General features: G+C 38.2%; 1 protein-coding gene across 3 annotated transcripts in view; it reads left to right on the top strand.

The window, feature by feature from the left end:
• The window catches only part of dnm1a (dynamin 1a), a 138,660-nt gene that overhangs the window by 98,361 nt on the left and 26,062 nt on the right, over positions 1 to 14,237 (top strand). For all 3 annotated transcript variants that reach the window (XM_056255098.1, XM_056255096.1, XM_056255095.1), the window contains exon 16: positions 11,518 to 11,627. In XM_056255098.1, coding sequence (XP_056111073.1) covers positions 11,518 to 11,627 — 110 coding nt within the window. The remainder of the gene's footprint in view (positions 1 to 11,517; positions 11,628 to 14,237) is intronic.

Below are 14,237 nucleotides of genomic sequence, written 5' to 3'. Positions count from 1 at the left end.
GGGTTAATGTGTTTAACATGCCTGAGCCGTCGCTGCTGTAGACATTAGTGTGTGTTCAGAGCGTTCAATTCAAACCAGACCTTCTCTTTCTTTCGTACGGCTTGAACCATAGACGGATTTTTTCTTTCTAATCATATTAGCTCGGCAAAAGGCCTTTGGCTTTACGATGCTGGGGGGAAATCTCTGTTTTTTCTTTCTGTAGCTTGTCAGTGTTTTCATAGGAGCTTTTCCAAATGCTACATCACTGCATTTACTTTGCATTCAATTGCACAGACAGTCTTATATTTTATATCAGTTTGTTTGGATGGCTTGAGTAAATTAACTCTATTCATGCGCTTCTTTGTATGGCAAAATATTTCAGTAACAAATATCAGCTTTCTGTCTTTTTTTGTTCTTGACAAGGCTATTTTAGTCAGTCTCAGACCCTAGGGCCCTATATATGGAGTCCGTTTCATTTCATTTTTCACAAATTCCAGGGGTTTTTTTTCCGGTTTTTAACTTTTTCTGGATTCCTTTTTTTTTTTTTTTTACTTTATTTTAATAGTTTTTTTTTGTTTGTTTTTAGTAAGCATATCTAATTAATCGAAATCATTAAACTTTTTTTTTTTTTTTTTTTTTTTAACAACAATTTATTAAAGGTATTAAACAATACATGTTTTGAAATGCATTTTTTTTCTTCTCAAATTCAGTTTTATTTTGATCAAAATATGTTTTAAATTTTCTGGATTCCATTTTAATGGCTTGATTAAATTGTAATAATTAAAAAGCATGTCTAATTAATTAAATGAATAAAACAATTTATTAATTAAAAATTAAGGTTTTTTTATTTTAGAAATTCTGTGTTGTGTATTTAAATTTTTCTGGCAATCAAATGAAAAGCATATAACATTAACTAATATAATTTCTCTTTTAATCATATGAAATTAAACTTTGTCAAACAAAGAGCTTTAATGTTAAAAGTAAAACATGAAAGAAAAAAAATGTTTTAATAATAATTACTATTGTTCGTGTCAGTTTTATTACATTGCGATGTAGCTTAATTCTACTGTACAACAATAAAATATTTCTGTCACAATTTCCTCAAGTTAAAACAAACTTTTATTTTGACGGGTTGCCGTGACGACGAGTTTCTGCGCCATATCACGCAGAGACACGCAGGATTCATATTTAGTCTTTTAGTGGTTTAATATTCACAGACACTAGCCTATATTGCAAGTTGATTTAAGTGCTTTTTATTTATTCATATTTATTTGACAAATTCAGTGAACTAAATAATATCCCAGAGCTTTACTCAGAGAAGTTTCAGATCATTTTGTGAGTAACTTGTGGAGTAGTTTAAGCATATTTACATTTTAAAGCAGCTTCTCCGAAACCAAGAGCCGTATGAGGGATCGTTCTGAGCAGAATGACTCTTTCCTTTTTTCCTTTTGTGAATTAAAGACAGAAAGGGGGGGGGGGGAACCATGCATTTTGTAAATTGCCATTGGCCTGAGCTCAAGGCGCAGTCGTTCTGGTAATGAAGGGTTAGAGCGGCATTATTGCTCCCAGATGCTTCTCCACATCTCTTTGATGCAAACACACACACACACCACTTCATTTTTGGTTCAGTACTTCATATATAAGTTTTTGGTTCGGTTCATATATATATATAATACCATTATGGGTCTATATGTCCGTTCTGACGCGAACGCATGAACATGGACGTGTGTAAACATGCACGTCTTAAAAGTGTGTGTTGTTTGTATTACCGCAAGAAAGTGTGTTTATGAATCGAGTCAGAACTTCCTCCGCGCTGGTATTAGTCACACCAAAAACAAAACAATGGAAATTATTCCCAGTCCGTGTGGTTGGCTGGCCATAGGAAAGAAACATCTCTAGTTTTATAAGATACGATGCGATGAAGGAGCGACATCTGAGTGTTGCTAGGAAGTGATTATCCAGAGTTCTTGGGTCGGATTCAAGAAATGTCAGAGCCATCGAGACTATGCAAGACCATATGGAGAATCATTCAGTGTGTGTGTGTGTGTGTTTTGGGAGCTGGGGAGGTCAGAGGTCACGACTGATATACACTGATGTCTGACTTCTCACCCACTGATGACTTCCATGCGTGTGTGTTTGTGTGTGTGTGTGTGTGTGTAACGTGAGGTTATGTTTAGTCGCAGCGCTGTGGTCTGTTGCTCTGTATATATGACTCTCTGTGGGGTTTTTTCTTTAAACACACACACACACACACACACACACACACACACACACACACACACACACACACACACACACACACACACACACACACACACACACACACACAGTTGTGATATGAAGAGTGCTGCTAATTTTTGAATCTCTGTTGTCTGGGTTTGTTTGGATTCCCAGGGCAGATATATAGCAGATCCTCTTGATTTTTCTTTTTTTATTTAACTTTAAAGGTTTCTTGAGTTGAGCTGTATGGGTTAATTTTACAAAAAAAGTGTATTTTTATGAGGAAAATCGATTTTTAGGACCATTAAAATGGTCTGATTTGTGTTAATTTTATTGTATTTTTTGCTTTTTAAGTTCTAATGCTTGACAATGCGTGCATGCACGTCAAACCGTTTAACATCACATAATAACATTTTATTGGTTACAGAATTCAGTTTGTTATTTGTAGTTTTTTAAATATTTGAAATCATTTTGAAAATGACTCCATTACAGCTTGAATGTAACTCGACACCCTTGCCTCATTTAGTATGCGCGGTTCTATGAATATGCAAATGAGCCCCGCCTCCACTCACTCCCTCAGCTCAGAGATCCACTGGTTGACGATCACACGTTGATCTGATTGGTTACAAGGTCGTTTGTGACGTCAGAAACACCAGCGATTTCAAACCGTGTTTTTGAGACTGTCTTTGGTTCACTGCAGTTTTAAGCAGAAAATACTCAGCAATGCTGTCGACTTATGAACTTACACATGGTGTGTCTTAAAGCGTATTAAAAACACCACATACACACATAAACAACATTAAAACGAGGGAGAGAGGAATGACAGAATGATCACTGTTCCTTTAAGACCGCAGCCGTGATCTTTCTATCGTTTTTACTCTTTTCTCTCCTTTCCTCAAGCCTCTCTTTCCAAATCTGGCTGAGGAAAAGGAAAAGTGTGAGTCACTGAGCAACTGCTCCCCAGTCAGAAACTTTGTGTGTGTGTGTGTGTGTGTGTGTGTGTGTGTGTGTCTACAAATTTGTACCCAGAAGTGTCCAAAACCTGCCAAAATCTCCAAAAAAAAACCCTTTAGGGACGTCCTCGATTGTAAATCTGGTATAAAAATAAAGTAATTAAAGGTTTTCTAAAGATGCAGAAAGTTGTGTGTGATGGGTAGGTTTAGTGTGTGTGTGTGTGTGTGTGTGTGTGTGTGTGTGTGATGGGTAGGTTTAGGGGTACGGTTAGTGTATAGAGACAGAATATACAGTTTGTACAGTATAAAAACCATTACGCCTATGGAGAGTCCCCATTTAGATAGCCAAGTAAACGTGTGTGTGTGTGTGTGTGTGTGGAGAAGACGGTTGCTATGGCTTCATAGATGACGTCATCCCTTCTGCACCGTGGCGACTGTATGTTTTATATGTGATGACGAGCAGCGAACACACTCGGAAAACCCCTGAAACTGACGAAAACCCCCAAATAGAGTTTCAGAAAAGAGCTCAAACTGTGCTCAGGTCTGCCAACGTCTGCAATCAAACTCAGAGATGCCTTTAATGCCGCTGTGGTGGACCAGCCTCGCCCGCTCGCCCGCCCTGACGGGTTATTTTAGGTCTGTCGACTCTAATCAGTTCCAGCCGCGTGTGGCGGAGACTGAACATCACTCATATATACACACACACACACACACACACACTCACTGGGGGCTGTTTTTTCCCTCTGCACTCTTTCTTTGTTACTATAGTCCCTCATCACTGTTATTATCACTCAGGGTAATGATCCGAATTAACCTCTCACACTAACGTTGTGTCCTAAATGACGCACTATACACGTATACACGTGTAGTGTATGAATTTTATAAGGTTATTTCGCCATTCAACATCGGAGACTGAGGCTCCTCCCCTTTCGCTACGTAGAGTGCCAAGTGTCCAACATCACACACTTGGTCTTTTCGTTTAATTAAGTGCATCATCCGGGTATTTTAAATGTAGCCGACATACTGATCCATTCTTTATTTCTTCTTCTTCTGAGAAGATTTTAAACAGTATCGAGTCCTCCTAGAGCTTTAAACCCGGTTCATGTCTGAAGATGGGATCCGACTTACGTTAAACGGACGATCAAAACTACGAAAAGTCCCATAGAGTTTAATTGAGGGGGTCAACTTTTTTACCGAAAGACTTATTTTTAACTTACGCCGTCTTCTATTAGCAAAGCTTGACGACTATCCCAGGACAACAAACTAAAACATGATAGCAATGTGTTAAAGTCCCCCTGTGGTGAAAATCAAGCTTTTAAATGTTGCTTATATGTCTTTGTGGTGTTTTTAATTTGCTCTAAGACAAACCATGTGTAAGTTCATAAGTCGACAGCATTGCTGAGTATTTTCTCCCATGGCGGAAGGCGGACGTGAAGCTGAGGTGAAGTTTATCGCTAAACAAGTAGCCCAATGGTGTGTTCACACCGAACGCGAATTTAATTATTTGCGCGAGTAGATTACATACAAAGTCAATGCAAAGACGCGAATAGACACATCACAGGGCTCCAGACTAACTTTTTGCCTTGGTTGCACTGGTGCGCCTTAATTTTTTATTTAGGTGCACTCAAATTTTTCCTCGTCTCGCGTCGCCTTTAATGCCACAATTTCAAGGTCACCTTTTTATCACGCTCCATATATTATGTAAATGCTTTTTAACAAGAATGAGGTGTAGTTTTTTTTATTTTGAAGCACAATTATACTGTATATAAAAATATAAATCTTAAACAAAATATATAATAAAGTGCTGTTTTTACATTGTTCAAGTTAGGGCAGGGTTTTGACACAAATTTCACTAGGGATGGCCCGATACCGATACTGGCATCGGGGATCGGGTCGATACTGTCCTAATATACTCGTACTCGTACTCATAAAAATTCGCCGATACCACGCACCGATACCACGTACATTTTGCAAAACGAAACTGGCCGCCGCGAGTGCTTTGTTGAGGTGAACTGAGGCATAGGAAAGTATAATGTCGGCGGTTTGGGCTCATTTCAAGATAAGGGGTGATGACAACAGCAATGCAGACTGTGAGTTATGTTCAGCTAAGGTGTCGAGAGGAGGGAAAGAAAGTACATCGTTTAACACCAGCAATCTAATTAAACATCTGAAGACGCATCATAGATCTGATGGCCGAGCGCGCGCGCGGGCGGTAATGCACTCACTCTGTGTGTGCGGGTTACGGGAGAATAAAACGATTCGCGGGACTCCCGCAAACTAGAAATATCTATGAATAAAACATAAAAACTAATAGATTTTTATTCATCTCTTGCAGAAAAGCAACAAGAACAACTACAACAAAATAGAAACGATTTACAGGCCAGAGTTTCTATTCATAACATGGTTACAGCGTTGAGCGATGTAGCCAATCACAGACATATGTGTTGATTTCTGGAACGCAATGGCCAATCAGAAGCATTTAAGATAGACTCCCCTCACCGCTCAAATCGGACTTTTTTGTTCAGTGCTGAATTCTGTATGCTGGCAAATCCTCAATTATAACAAACAAAGCGTGGATATTATGAAAGATTGATTGTGCAGTCAGCTTCATTGATAATAACAGAGATGTGTGAGATCGCGAGGAACTGTCAGCTTTTAGGATTTATTAAGGGAGCGCACTTTGCGCGCATTCAGTCATGCCAGACCATGCACGCAGTAGCCTGCTTGCTTTTATGTTAAATTAACAGTGGTTTGTGTGTTAATACATTTATTATTTTACTAATTTTTATTTATTTTTAGACTTGTTAAAACAAGCAGAGAAGAAAATAAAAACAGTCTTCTAACCTGTGTTCTAAAATAGTCGTCTTCTTTTCTGGGAGCCTATTACTTTTGCGGTAGAAATATCGGTATCGGTACTCGGTATCGGCAAGTACACAAATGTAAATACTCGTACTCGTATCGGTTTGAAAAAAAATGGTATCGGGCCATCCCTAAATTTCACAATTCGATTCAATATTGATTATTTTGGACATCAGGTACAATACATGGCAAATGTTCTCAAGAAAAACAAATCTCAACTAATGCTGTAAACTGGGAGTCAGTTGTAGCCCACTATGCTTCATTAGCCTACTATAATACTGAAGGTAAAAATTACCTGATTTGTACACAAACTAGGGGTGGAACGGTACATGTATTCGTATTGAACCGAAACGGTACGGGCGTCACGGTTCGGTGCACGAATTTACACGGAGAATACACGGTATAAAAATAAATAAAAGCGCTCAGTGTTTCTCACACACTCAATGAGAGAGTCTTACATAGCCTACCACGCAGAATTGAAGTGTACATGACGTCTACATGTAAATGATATCATTTGTTGTATTTTCCTGTAAAAATAATGGAGTTCATTTGGAATTATTCAGCTTTTATGAGCAAGCAGAAACTAATGCGCAAACGCAGACGTGATGATATTCATGAACCAGGGATGGAAATTAACTTTTTTGTCCACCGGCCACTGTGGCTGGTGGATTTCAAAATCTACCAGCTACTCAATGTTTTTACCAGCCACTTTCTTGTTTTTAACCGACAATGTGTAACTGCATGTGAAAATTAATACTACAAGAATACTTAAAGATGAACTGAACTGAAATTTGAAAAACGGTGACATAACAGATCTATTTTATTTATTATCATTGGTACAATTATTAAACTGGCAGAATTTGTCAAAAGGGATAAAACTGTACGTTGAAAATGTTGTTTTTGTTACACGGGCGCCGCCATGTTGGATTTCAACATTCGGCTACGTCACTGGCATGGTAGGCTACTCCGTTGCCAACCAACACCAGCAGAGCAGCCATAGCATGTAAATAGTGTGAGGCTAGCTGACATGGCTGGGGAAACAGAAACCAACAGGTCTAGGGGGGGTTCATACTGTATTGCCCCTGGCTGTAGTAATGAATTGTATAGGGCTAAGGCAGCTGGGGTTACGATACATTTTCACAGGCTACCTTTGACAAGGAAACCAGCCCTCAAGTCAAGGCTAACGTTAGCTTCCTTAAAACTGTCTAGCCCCTCCGACAGCCCCTGGATTTCGAGTCTGCAGTGAGCATTTTTTAGTGACAGACTATTTAGTAGGCCTGTCGCGATAATCAATAAATAAATTAATCGCACGACAAAAAAAATTAGCTCGATAATTTTTCCGGCCGAGAAATTTCTATTTGCATGCTTGTTTGTTTTCCTCGTCTCTCTCTCTCTCTCTCTCTCTCTAGCAAAGAGACTGGATGACAACTCTCGGTTCCTTAGCGTAGGAAGAGTGAACTAGAGCTTATTCTGCCCGAGCCCGAGCGATATTTCCCGACACTATCCTTGAGACGTGCACTCCCAACGCAATAGAGTGCGGCCGCGCGGGACTAGATCTGATGGCCGAGACTCCGAGCGCGGGCGCGGGTGGTAATGCACTCACTCTGTGTGTGCGGGTTATAAATAAAACGATTCGCGGGACTCACGTGAACTAGAAATATCTATGAATAAAACATAAAAACTAATAGATTTTTATTCATCTGTTGCAGAAAAGCAACAAGAACAACTAAAACAAAATATAAACGATTTACAGGCCAGAGTTTCTATTCATAACAACGCTATAACATCGCGTTAAATGATGTAGCCAATCACAGTTATATGTGTTGCTTCTGATTGGCCATTGCGTTCAAGAAATCATTTAAGATAGACTCCCTTTTTGGTATTTATTCAAGTGTATTTTTTGTAACAGAGACTGTTCTCTGCAACAGATTGACTCCGGTGCAGTGTCCATGCTCCGGCAGCTCACACACCCACACCAGTCACTTCGCCCCAAACGATCCTGTGCTGTAGGCTATGTGGAGCCTGAAACTGATCCTCCATGTGGTGGTGGTAGTCAGAAACTACTGGACTGTCCCTCACAGGTTCAAATGCGTAACCCATGCCGTTAAAAGTGCTCATTTACGTCTGTGTATTAGGACCTGCAGCTGTTGCCTATGCACCTCTGCGTGTCCTACCATGCCAGTGACGTCATCGAAACTGCCAGCGTAACAAGCGCAATTTTTGTGTTGCTCAAAAAAAGCTATATTGATATTTTTAATAATTTTTTTTAGTGTAATTTACTTTTAATTGTCATAAACAACACGTTATCAACGTCGATTTTTTTCAGTTCAGTTCATCTTTAAGCAGTTTATTTAATCTCAAGTCTCAATGAAATACTGACATTTTCTCTTTCTCTCACCCTCGGCCTCATCCACCTAATCTGTCATTTATTTTTGTTTTGATGATAATTTGAGCCAGCCTCCAAAAGTAATTAACCCTCTGGGGTCCTTCATTTCAGGGTCACACTCAGGGTCTTCGGGACCAAATGGTCCGGAAGGGTTTGATTCATATTTATTAAAAGAAAATCATATATATATTTTTTTACTTGTTTTTTATAAATTTTTTTCTTTTATTTTTTGGTGTTTTGAGAAAATTTTATGATTTATAATTAATATTTATGCAATAATTATGACCCATTTTTTCCCATTGAATATAATATAATTTTTTTATAAATATTTTTTTTTTTTTTTTTTTTTTTTTAAAGCTGTATTTCATTTTAGAGTCAAGCCTAGGCCTCATGAAAACAATTTTTGAAATGAGATGGATGCCATCTGCTGGACACACTGAGCATTTTTATCACGCAATAGCACATTTTTACCACTAGTGGATTTACAGCTCTCTGTAGAAAGGGTTCAGAATTCTTGTGAGTTTTGCACATCTTTGACAATTTTTTTCAGGTTGTTGATTTTAAAATATAATAACAGATTCTCAAAGACTATTTTTGTCTTGTTTTTTGTTTGTTTGTTTGGTTTAAATGGTAATTTGAAGTGCCAGTTTTACTTTATAATACAGATTATTATAAATATATAATACAGTGTGTGTGTGTGTGTATGTGTGTGTGTCTGTTTTGCACTCTTGATGTTTTAGAGATTCACCCCTTCACTGTTGAGTCCTTTTTTCTGCATCCTGGCTGATTTGTAGATTGTATGCAAAAAAAAAAAACTCTGACAATTTCCCATTCATTTCCTATGGGGGTCATTTTTGACCAAAGAGCAGAAGTGTGACGACCACTTAGCATGCTTGGATCATGACCTCAATATTTTTTGTTTGTTCACATACCTAATACCATAAAAGTCACCTAGTTTCGTAACATTCCGATGAAGCTGTGATTTTTAAAAATTCAAAACATATTTATGTAATCTGAATTTATTAGTGTGTTTGTGTATAAAAGTGTGTGTGTGTGTGTGTGTGTGTGTGTGGATGTGTCTGTTTTGCACTCTTGATGTTTTATAGATTCACCCCTTCACTGTTGTGTGCTTTTTTTCTGGATCGTGGCTGATTTGTTGATTGTACGCACAAAACAACTCTGTATTGTCACATTTTTGTCAATTTCCCATTCATTTCCTATGGCGGGTCCATTTGGACCCGAAGACCCTGAGTGTGACCATTTTTTTTACAACCACTTAGACTATTCAAATCCTGTCCCCAATTTTTTTGGGTGTTCATATACCAAGTACCAACAAAGTCACCAAATTTCGGACCATTCCGATGAAGCTATGATTTTACACATTTTTTTATTTAAATTCTTCGGGTCCATTTGGTCCGAAGAACCCCAGAGGGTTAACCTGTCCTGTGATTTTTTTTCTCTCTCACACAACACTCTCCAGACACGGATTTATGAGCTATAGTATGTTGGTTGCCTTTACATTAGAATAATATTTAATATAATCTAGATATGAAATGGAATAAATAGCATTCAATACAAAATGAATATGTCTCATATATTGAAATCAAGTTTTATGTGATAAAATATTTGCTTTGTTGTGCATTAGAACCACATCAGGCATTTAGTGCAAAATAATTTATTGAAGCATCCAGATACTTCACCACGTGACAGCAGCTAGGCTCCTGATTGGTTAACGCGGCGCGAATTGACGCTAAAGTTCAGATTTTTCAACTCGGGCGGCAGACGCGAATTCGCGTCAAACGCGTGAATGCACAAAAGCACTCAATAAAATCATGCGCGCGGAACGCGTCAGACGCTCGAACTTGCCGCGCGAATGAGGCGTATTCGCATCTACCACAGCGCGCTCTACACCTCATTCGCGCCGCAGGAATTTTTTACGCGCGTAACGCGTCTTTGCATTGACTTAACAATGAAATCACTCGCGCCAGACGCTCTATTCTCGTCTGGTGTGAACGCACCATGATGTTTTCTCTGCAGACCTCTACGCCTGCGATGTAACGCCACATTTTTGTTTGAAGGTGTGCCTCCTCTAAAAGTGTCCGCCGTCCGGGTGAAACAGTATGCTATTTTTATTTACCCGCCACGGTGGCCGGTAGGTGAAGCGAGTTTACCCGCCACAACACAAAATCACCCCCATTTGGCTGGTGGCGGGTGCTAATTTCCATCCCTGTCATGAACCCAGCAGCTCATCAATCCTTAGTGCGGTTTATATTGTTATTAGTATCAGAATTCTTAGTAGTATTAGTAGCTATAACTATTCGTTGTTAGTTTTTTTACATTTCAAACTTGTAAATGATTTGAACTGTGTGATGTTTTTCAGTATGGTTGCACTATTTAAACATTATCTGCACTTTTACAGAAGAAACGTATATGCAACTTTTCCATTTCTGCAAGGGATGGTGTTTGGATTTGTCCTGTTTTTTTTAATTATTTTATGTATGGTAATTGGTATTTTATAGGAGCCTATTTGATATAGGGTACATTTTACTTTGCCTGCAGCTATCACTTGTAGCCAACAACAGTGGTGAATATGGTATTATATTTATATCATCATCGCAATAAATGCCAGAAAATATCGTGATATATTTTTAAGTCCATGTCGCCCATCCCTAGAGACTAATCAAAGAGTAACCTGATAGAAAAATATTTATTTAATGTTATCCGTGTTATATTTCATCTGCAATAACAATGTTAACACTTTTAAATGCATCATTATGCATTAATATGAGGAGAGTTTCTGCATTAAAGACCCGCGACTGCAGATCAACGTGATTCTGCATTTCTCTCCGATACGATGGGAAATGAAATGTGACAAGATGATTGACAGGTCAGTTTACCGTGTCAGGATGAGACAGAGAGAAACCGTTACAGACGCAATTGTATGACGTGATAGTTTGTCTCAAAGCTTGTCTACTCTTCTGATACACACTCAAAAGTATGCACGTTTTCCTTCACAGAAAGAGTACACTTTTAGGGCGTAGTATAAGTGGTCGAATTGAGACGCAGCATCAGTCTTTCAGGTTTCATTAATCTCAGTAAACTCTGTTGCGCCCCCTGCAGGAGAAAGAGAAGAAGTACATGCTGCAGGTGGACAATCTGAAGCTCAGAGATGTGGAGAAGGGCTTCATGTCCAGCAAACACATCTTTGCCCTGTTCAACACTGAGCAAAGGTCAGAGGTCATCCAGCACAACATGAAAAATGGTCTTACACAATCTGCTTAATTTTTGTAATGTGATGTTTAGCTCCTCTTTTTTAATCACCTTTTTTTATATAGCACATTTTAGTAATTATCATAAATTAGGTATGATTCGAAAGCTTACACACTCGAAATTCATCCAGTGAAAACGGTTTTAAATTTGGACGTTGCGTTACCATAGAAACGGTACTCTAAATTATTTTTGCGGGCTCATCCCTTATTGGGCAGTGTCAGGTTTCATAGTACTATATTTATTTGAACTACTTTACAATCAAAACCTTTTTTAATCTTGACAAAACACACATTGTCGGAAAAGTCTCCATATTTTGTGATAGCAGTGATATTTGGACAGAAATGCAGTAATTTCATACAGGAGAATGCATAAATAAATAAAAATCAACAGAATTTTGGTATTACGCCTAAACAAAATCTCATGTGAACTTCCATTTTTGTGATATCAACTTCAAACTTGGTTAGACATATGGCTTTGATTTTATAGTAATTTTAGAGTAAAACATATTTTGTAAAATACCTATTTTATATAAAATAAAAAATATTTAGTACAGTACATTTGGTGGCTTTTACTTCAGCAATAATCTGCTGAGTGTCTTTGAAACACGACCAAACTTGTATATTAAATAACAACCATTTAAGTTTGGATAGTGCAAATCCAATTTTAGCAGGTCGTTTTTAACCCCTTAACTGTCCCTTTTTGAGAATAGATGTGAAAATGCACTATCCAAACTTAAATGGTTGTAATTCAATATAATAGTTTGGTCGTGTTTCAAAGAAGACTCAGCAGATTATTGCTGAAGTGAAAGCCACCAAATGTATTGTACTAAATATTTTTTATTTTATATAAAATATATATATTTTACAAAATATGTTTTAAAATTACTATAAAATCAAATCCATATGTCTAACCAAGTTGTGTTTCAAATTTCCAAAGTTGCTATCACAAAAATGTAAGTTCACATGAGATTTTGTATAGGCGTAATACCAAGCAGATGCATTAGATGTTAAATGTGAAATCTTTGGCTTCTAAATGATCAACATGTTCAAAACTTTGCTGATAAACCTGTTGCACACAAAGTTTTGAACATGTTGATCATTTAGAAGCCAAAGATTTCACATTTAACATATACTGCATCTGCTTGGTTTTACGCCTAAACAAAATCTTACATTTTTGTGATATTAACTTCAAATTTGGAACACAACTTGTTTAGACATATGGCTTTGATTTTATAGTAAAACATATTTTTTAAAATAAATAATTTTTATAAAATAGTACAGTACAGTTTTTAATTTACAGTAAATTTATACTTCCACAACTTTTTCATACTTTAATTTTTTCTGCTGTAATAATCTGTAATAATCTGCTGAGTGTCTTCTTTCAAAAGCATTCTTGAATTACAACCATTTATGTTTGGATAGTGCATTTTCACGTCTGTAAGGGGGGGGGATTATAGTTGTTCAAACCCCGTAAGATTTTCGTTCATCTTCGGAACACAAATTAAGATATTTTTGATTAAATCTGAGAGCTGGATCACTCCTCCATAGGCTTCTTAAGGGATCGAAACTGGCCGGCCCAGAAAAGTTATTAAAGACATCGTTAAAATAGTCCGAGTGACTACAGTGGCTCAACCTTAAGTTTATCAAGCGACGAGAATACTTATTGTGCGCAAAAAAAACAAAAGTAACGACTTTATTCAACTATTCATTTCCTTCTCTGTGGGCCTCGAGTGAGTTCACGTAGTGTAATGGCGCTTTTCCATTACCAATACCAGCTCGACTCGACTCGACTCGCCTTGGCTCGCCTCGACTCGGCTCGCTTTTCGCTCCGTTTTCCATTGCAGAAAGTACCGCCACAAATAGTACCCGGTCGTCATAGCGACGCATTTCGTTCCTCGTTCCCCCATCAAGCTCTCGCTGGATCCTCTCTTCGGCAACCAAACAAAGGAATGTCTGCACCTCCTCGTTTGACCACGGCGTATTCTTCCGAGTTGCCATAATAATAGTAGTAAGTTTAGTAACTATCTCTGGCCAAACTATTTAAAAATGGCGGGGTTATTCTGGATACTCCATCTGGCGCGTGCAATGATGACGCAGATTCTCTGTGACCAATCAGCAGTCGGCATTGTTTTCACGTCACATTTTAGTATCGGCTTAGCTCGCCTCAGCTCGCTTAGAACCTCGCCGGAGGTGGTACGAAAAAAAGTACCCGAAAGCAGGTACAGGTACAACTTTTACACAGTGGAAAACCAAACAAAGGCGAGTCGAGTCGAGCCGAGCCGAGGCGAGCTGGTACTGTGTAGTGGAAAAGCGCCATAACAGCGCAACGCTACATCAGAACGTAGGCTCACTATTGGCCGACGCTGGTCATGTGTGTGATGCTGGCCAATAGTGAGCCTACGTTCTGACGTACGACACAGAAGCGCTGCGCTGTTACACTACGAGAACTCACTCGAGGCCCACAGAGAAGAAGATGAATAGTTGAATAAAGTGAATATTTTTGTTGTTTTTTAGCGCACAAAAAGGAGTGATCCAGCTCTCAGATTTAATCAAAAATATTTTAATTTGTGT

This window comes from Rhinichthys klamathensis, unplaced genomic scaffold (genome assembly GCF_029890125.1).
Source record: "Rhinichthys klamathensis goyatoka isolate OS25496 unplaced genomic scaffold, OSU_Roscu_1.1 h1tg000118l_1, whole genome shotgun sequence".
Taxonomy (NCBI): domain Eukaryota; kingdom Metazoa; phylum Chordata; class Actinopteri; order Cypriniformes; family Leuciscidae; genus Rhinichthys; species Rhinichthys klamathensis.
The sequence above is the reverse complement of the archived record's forward strand: the minus strand, read 5'-3'. Positions and strand labels throughout refer to the sequence as shown.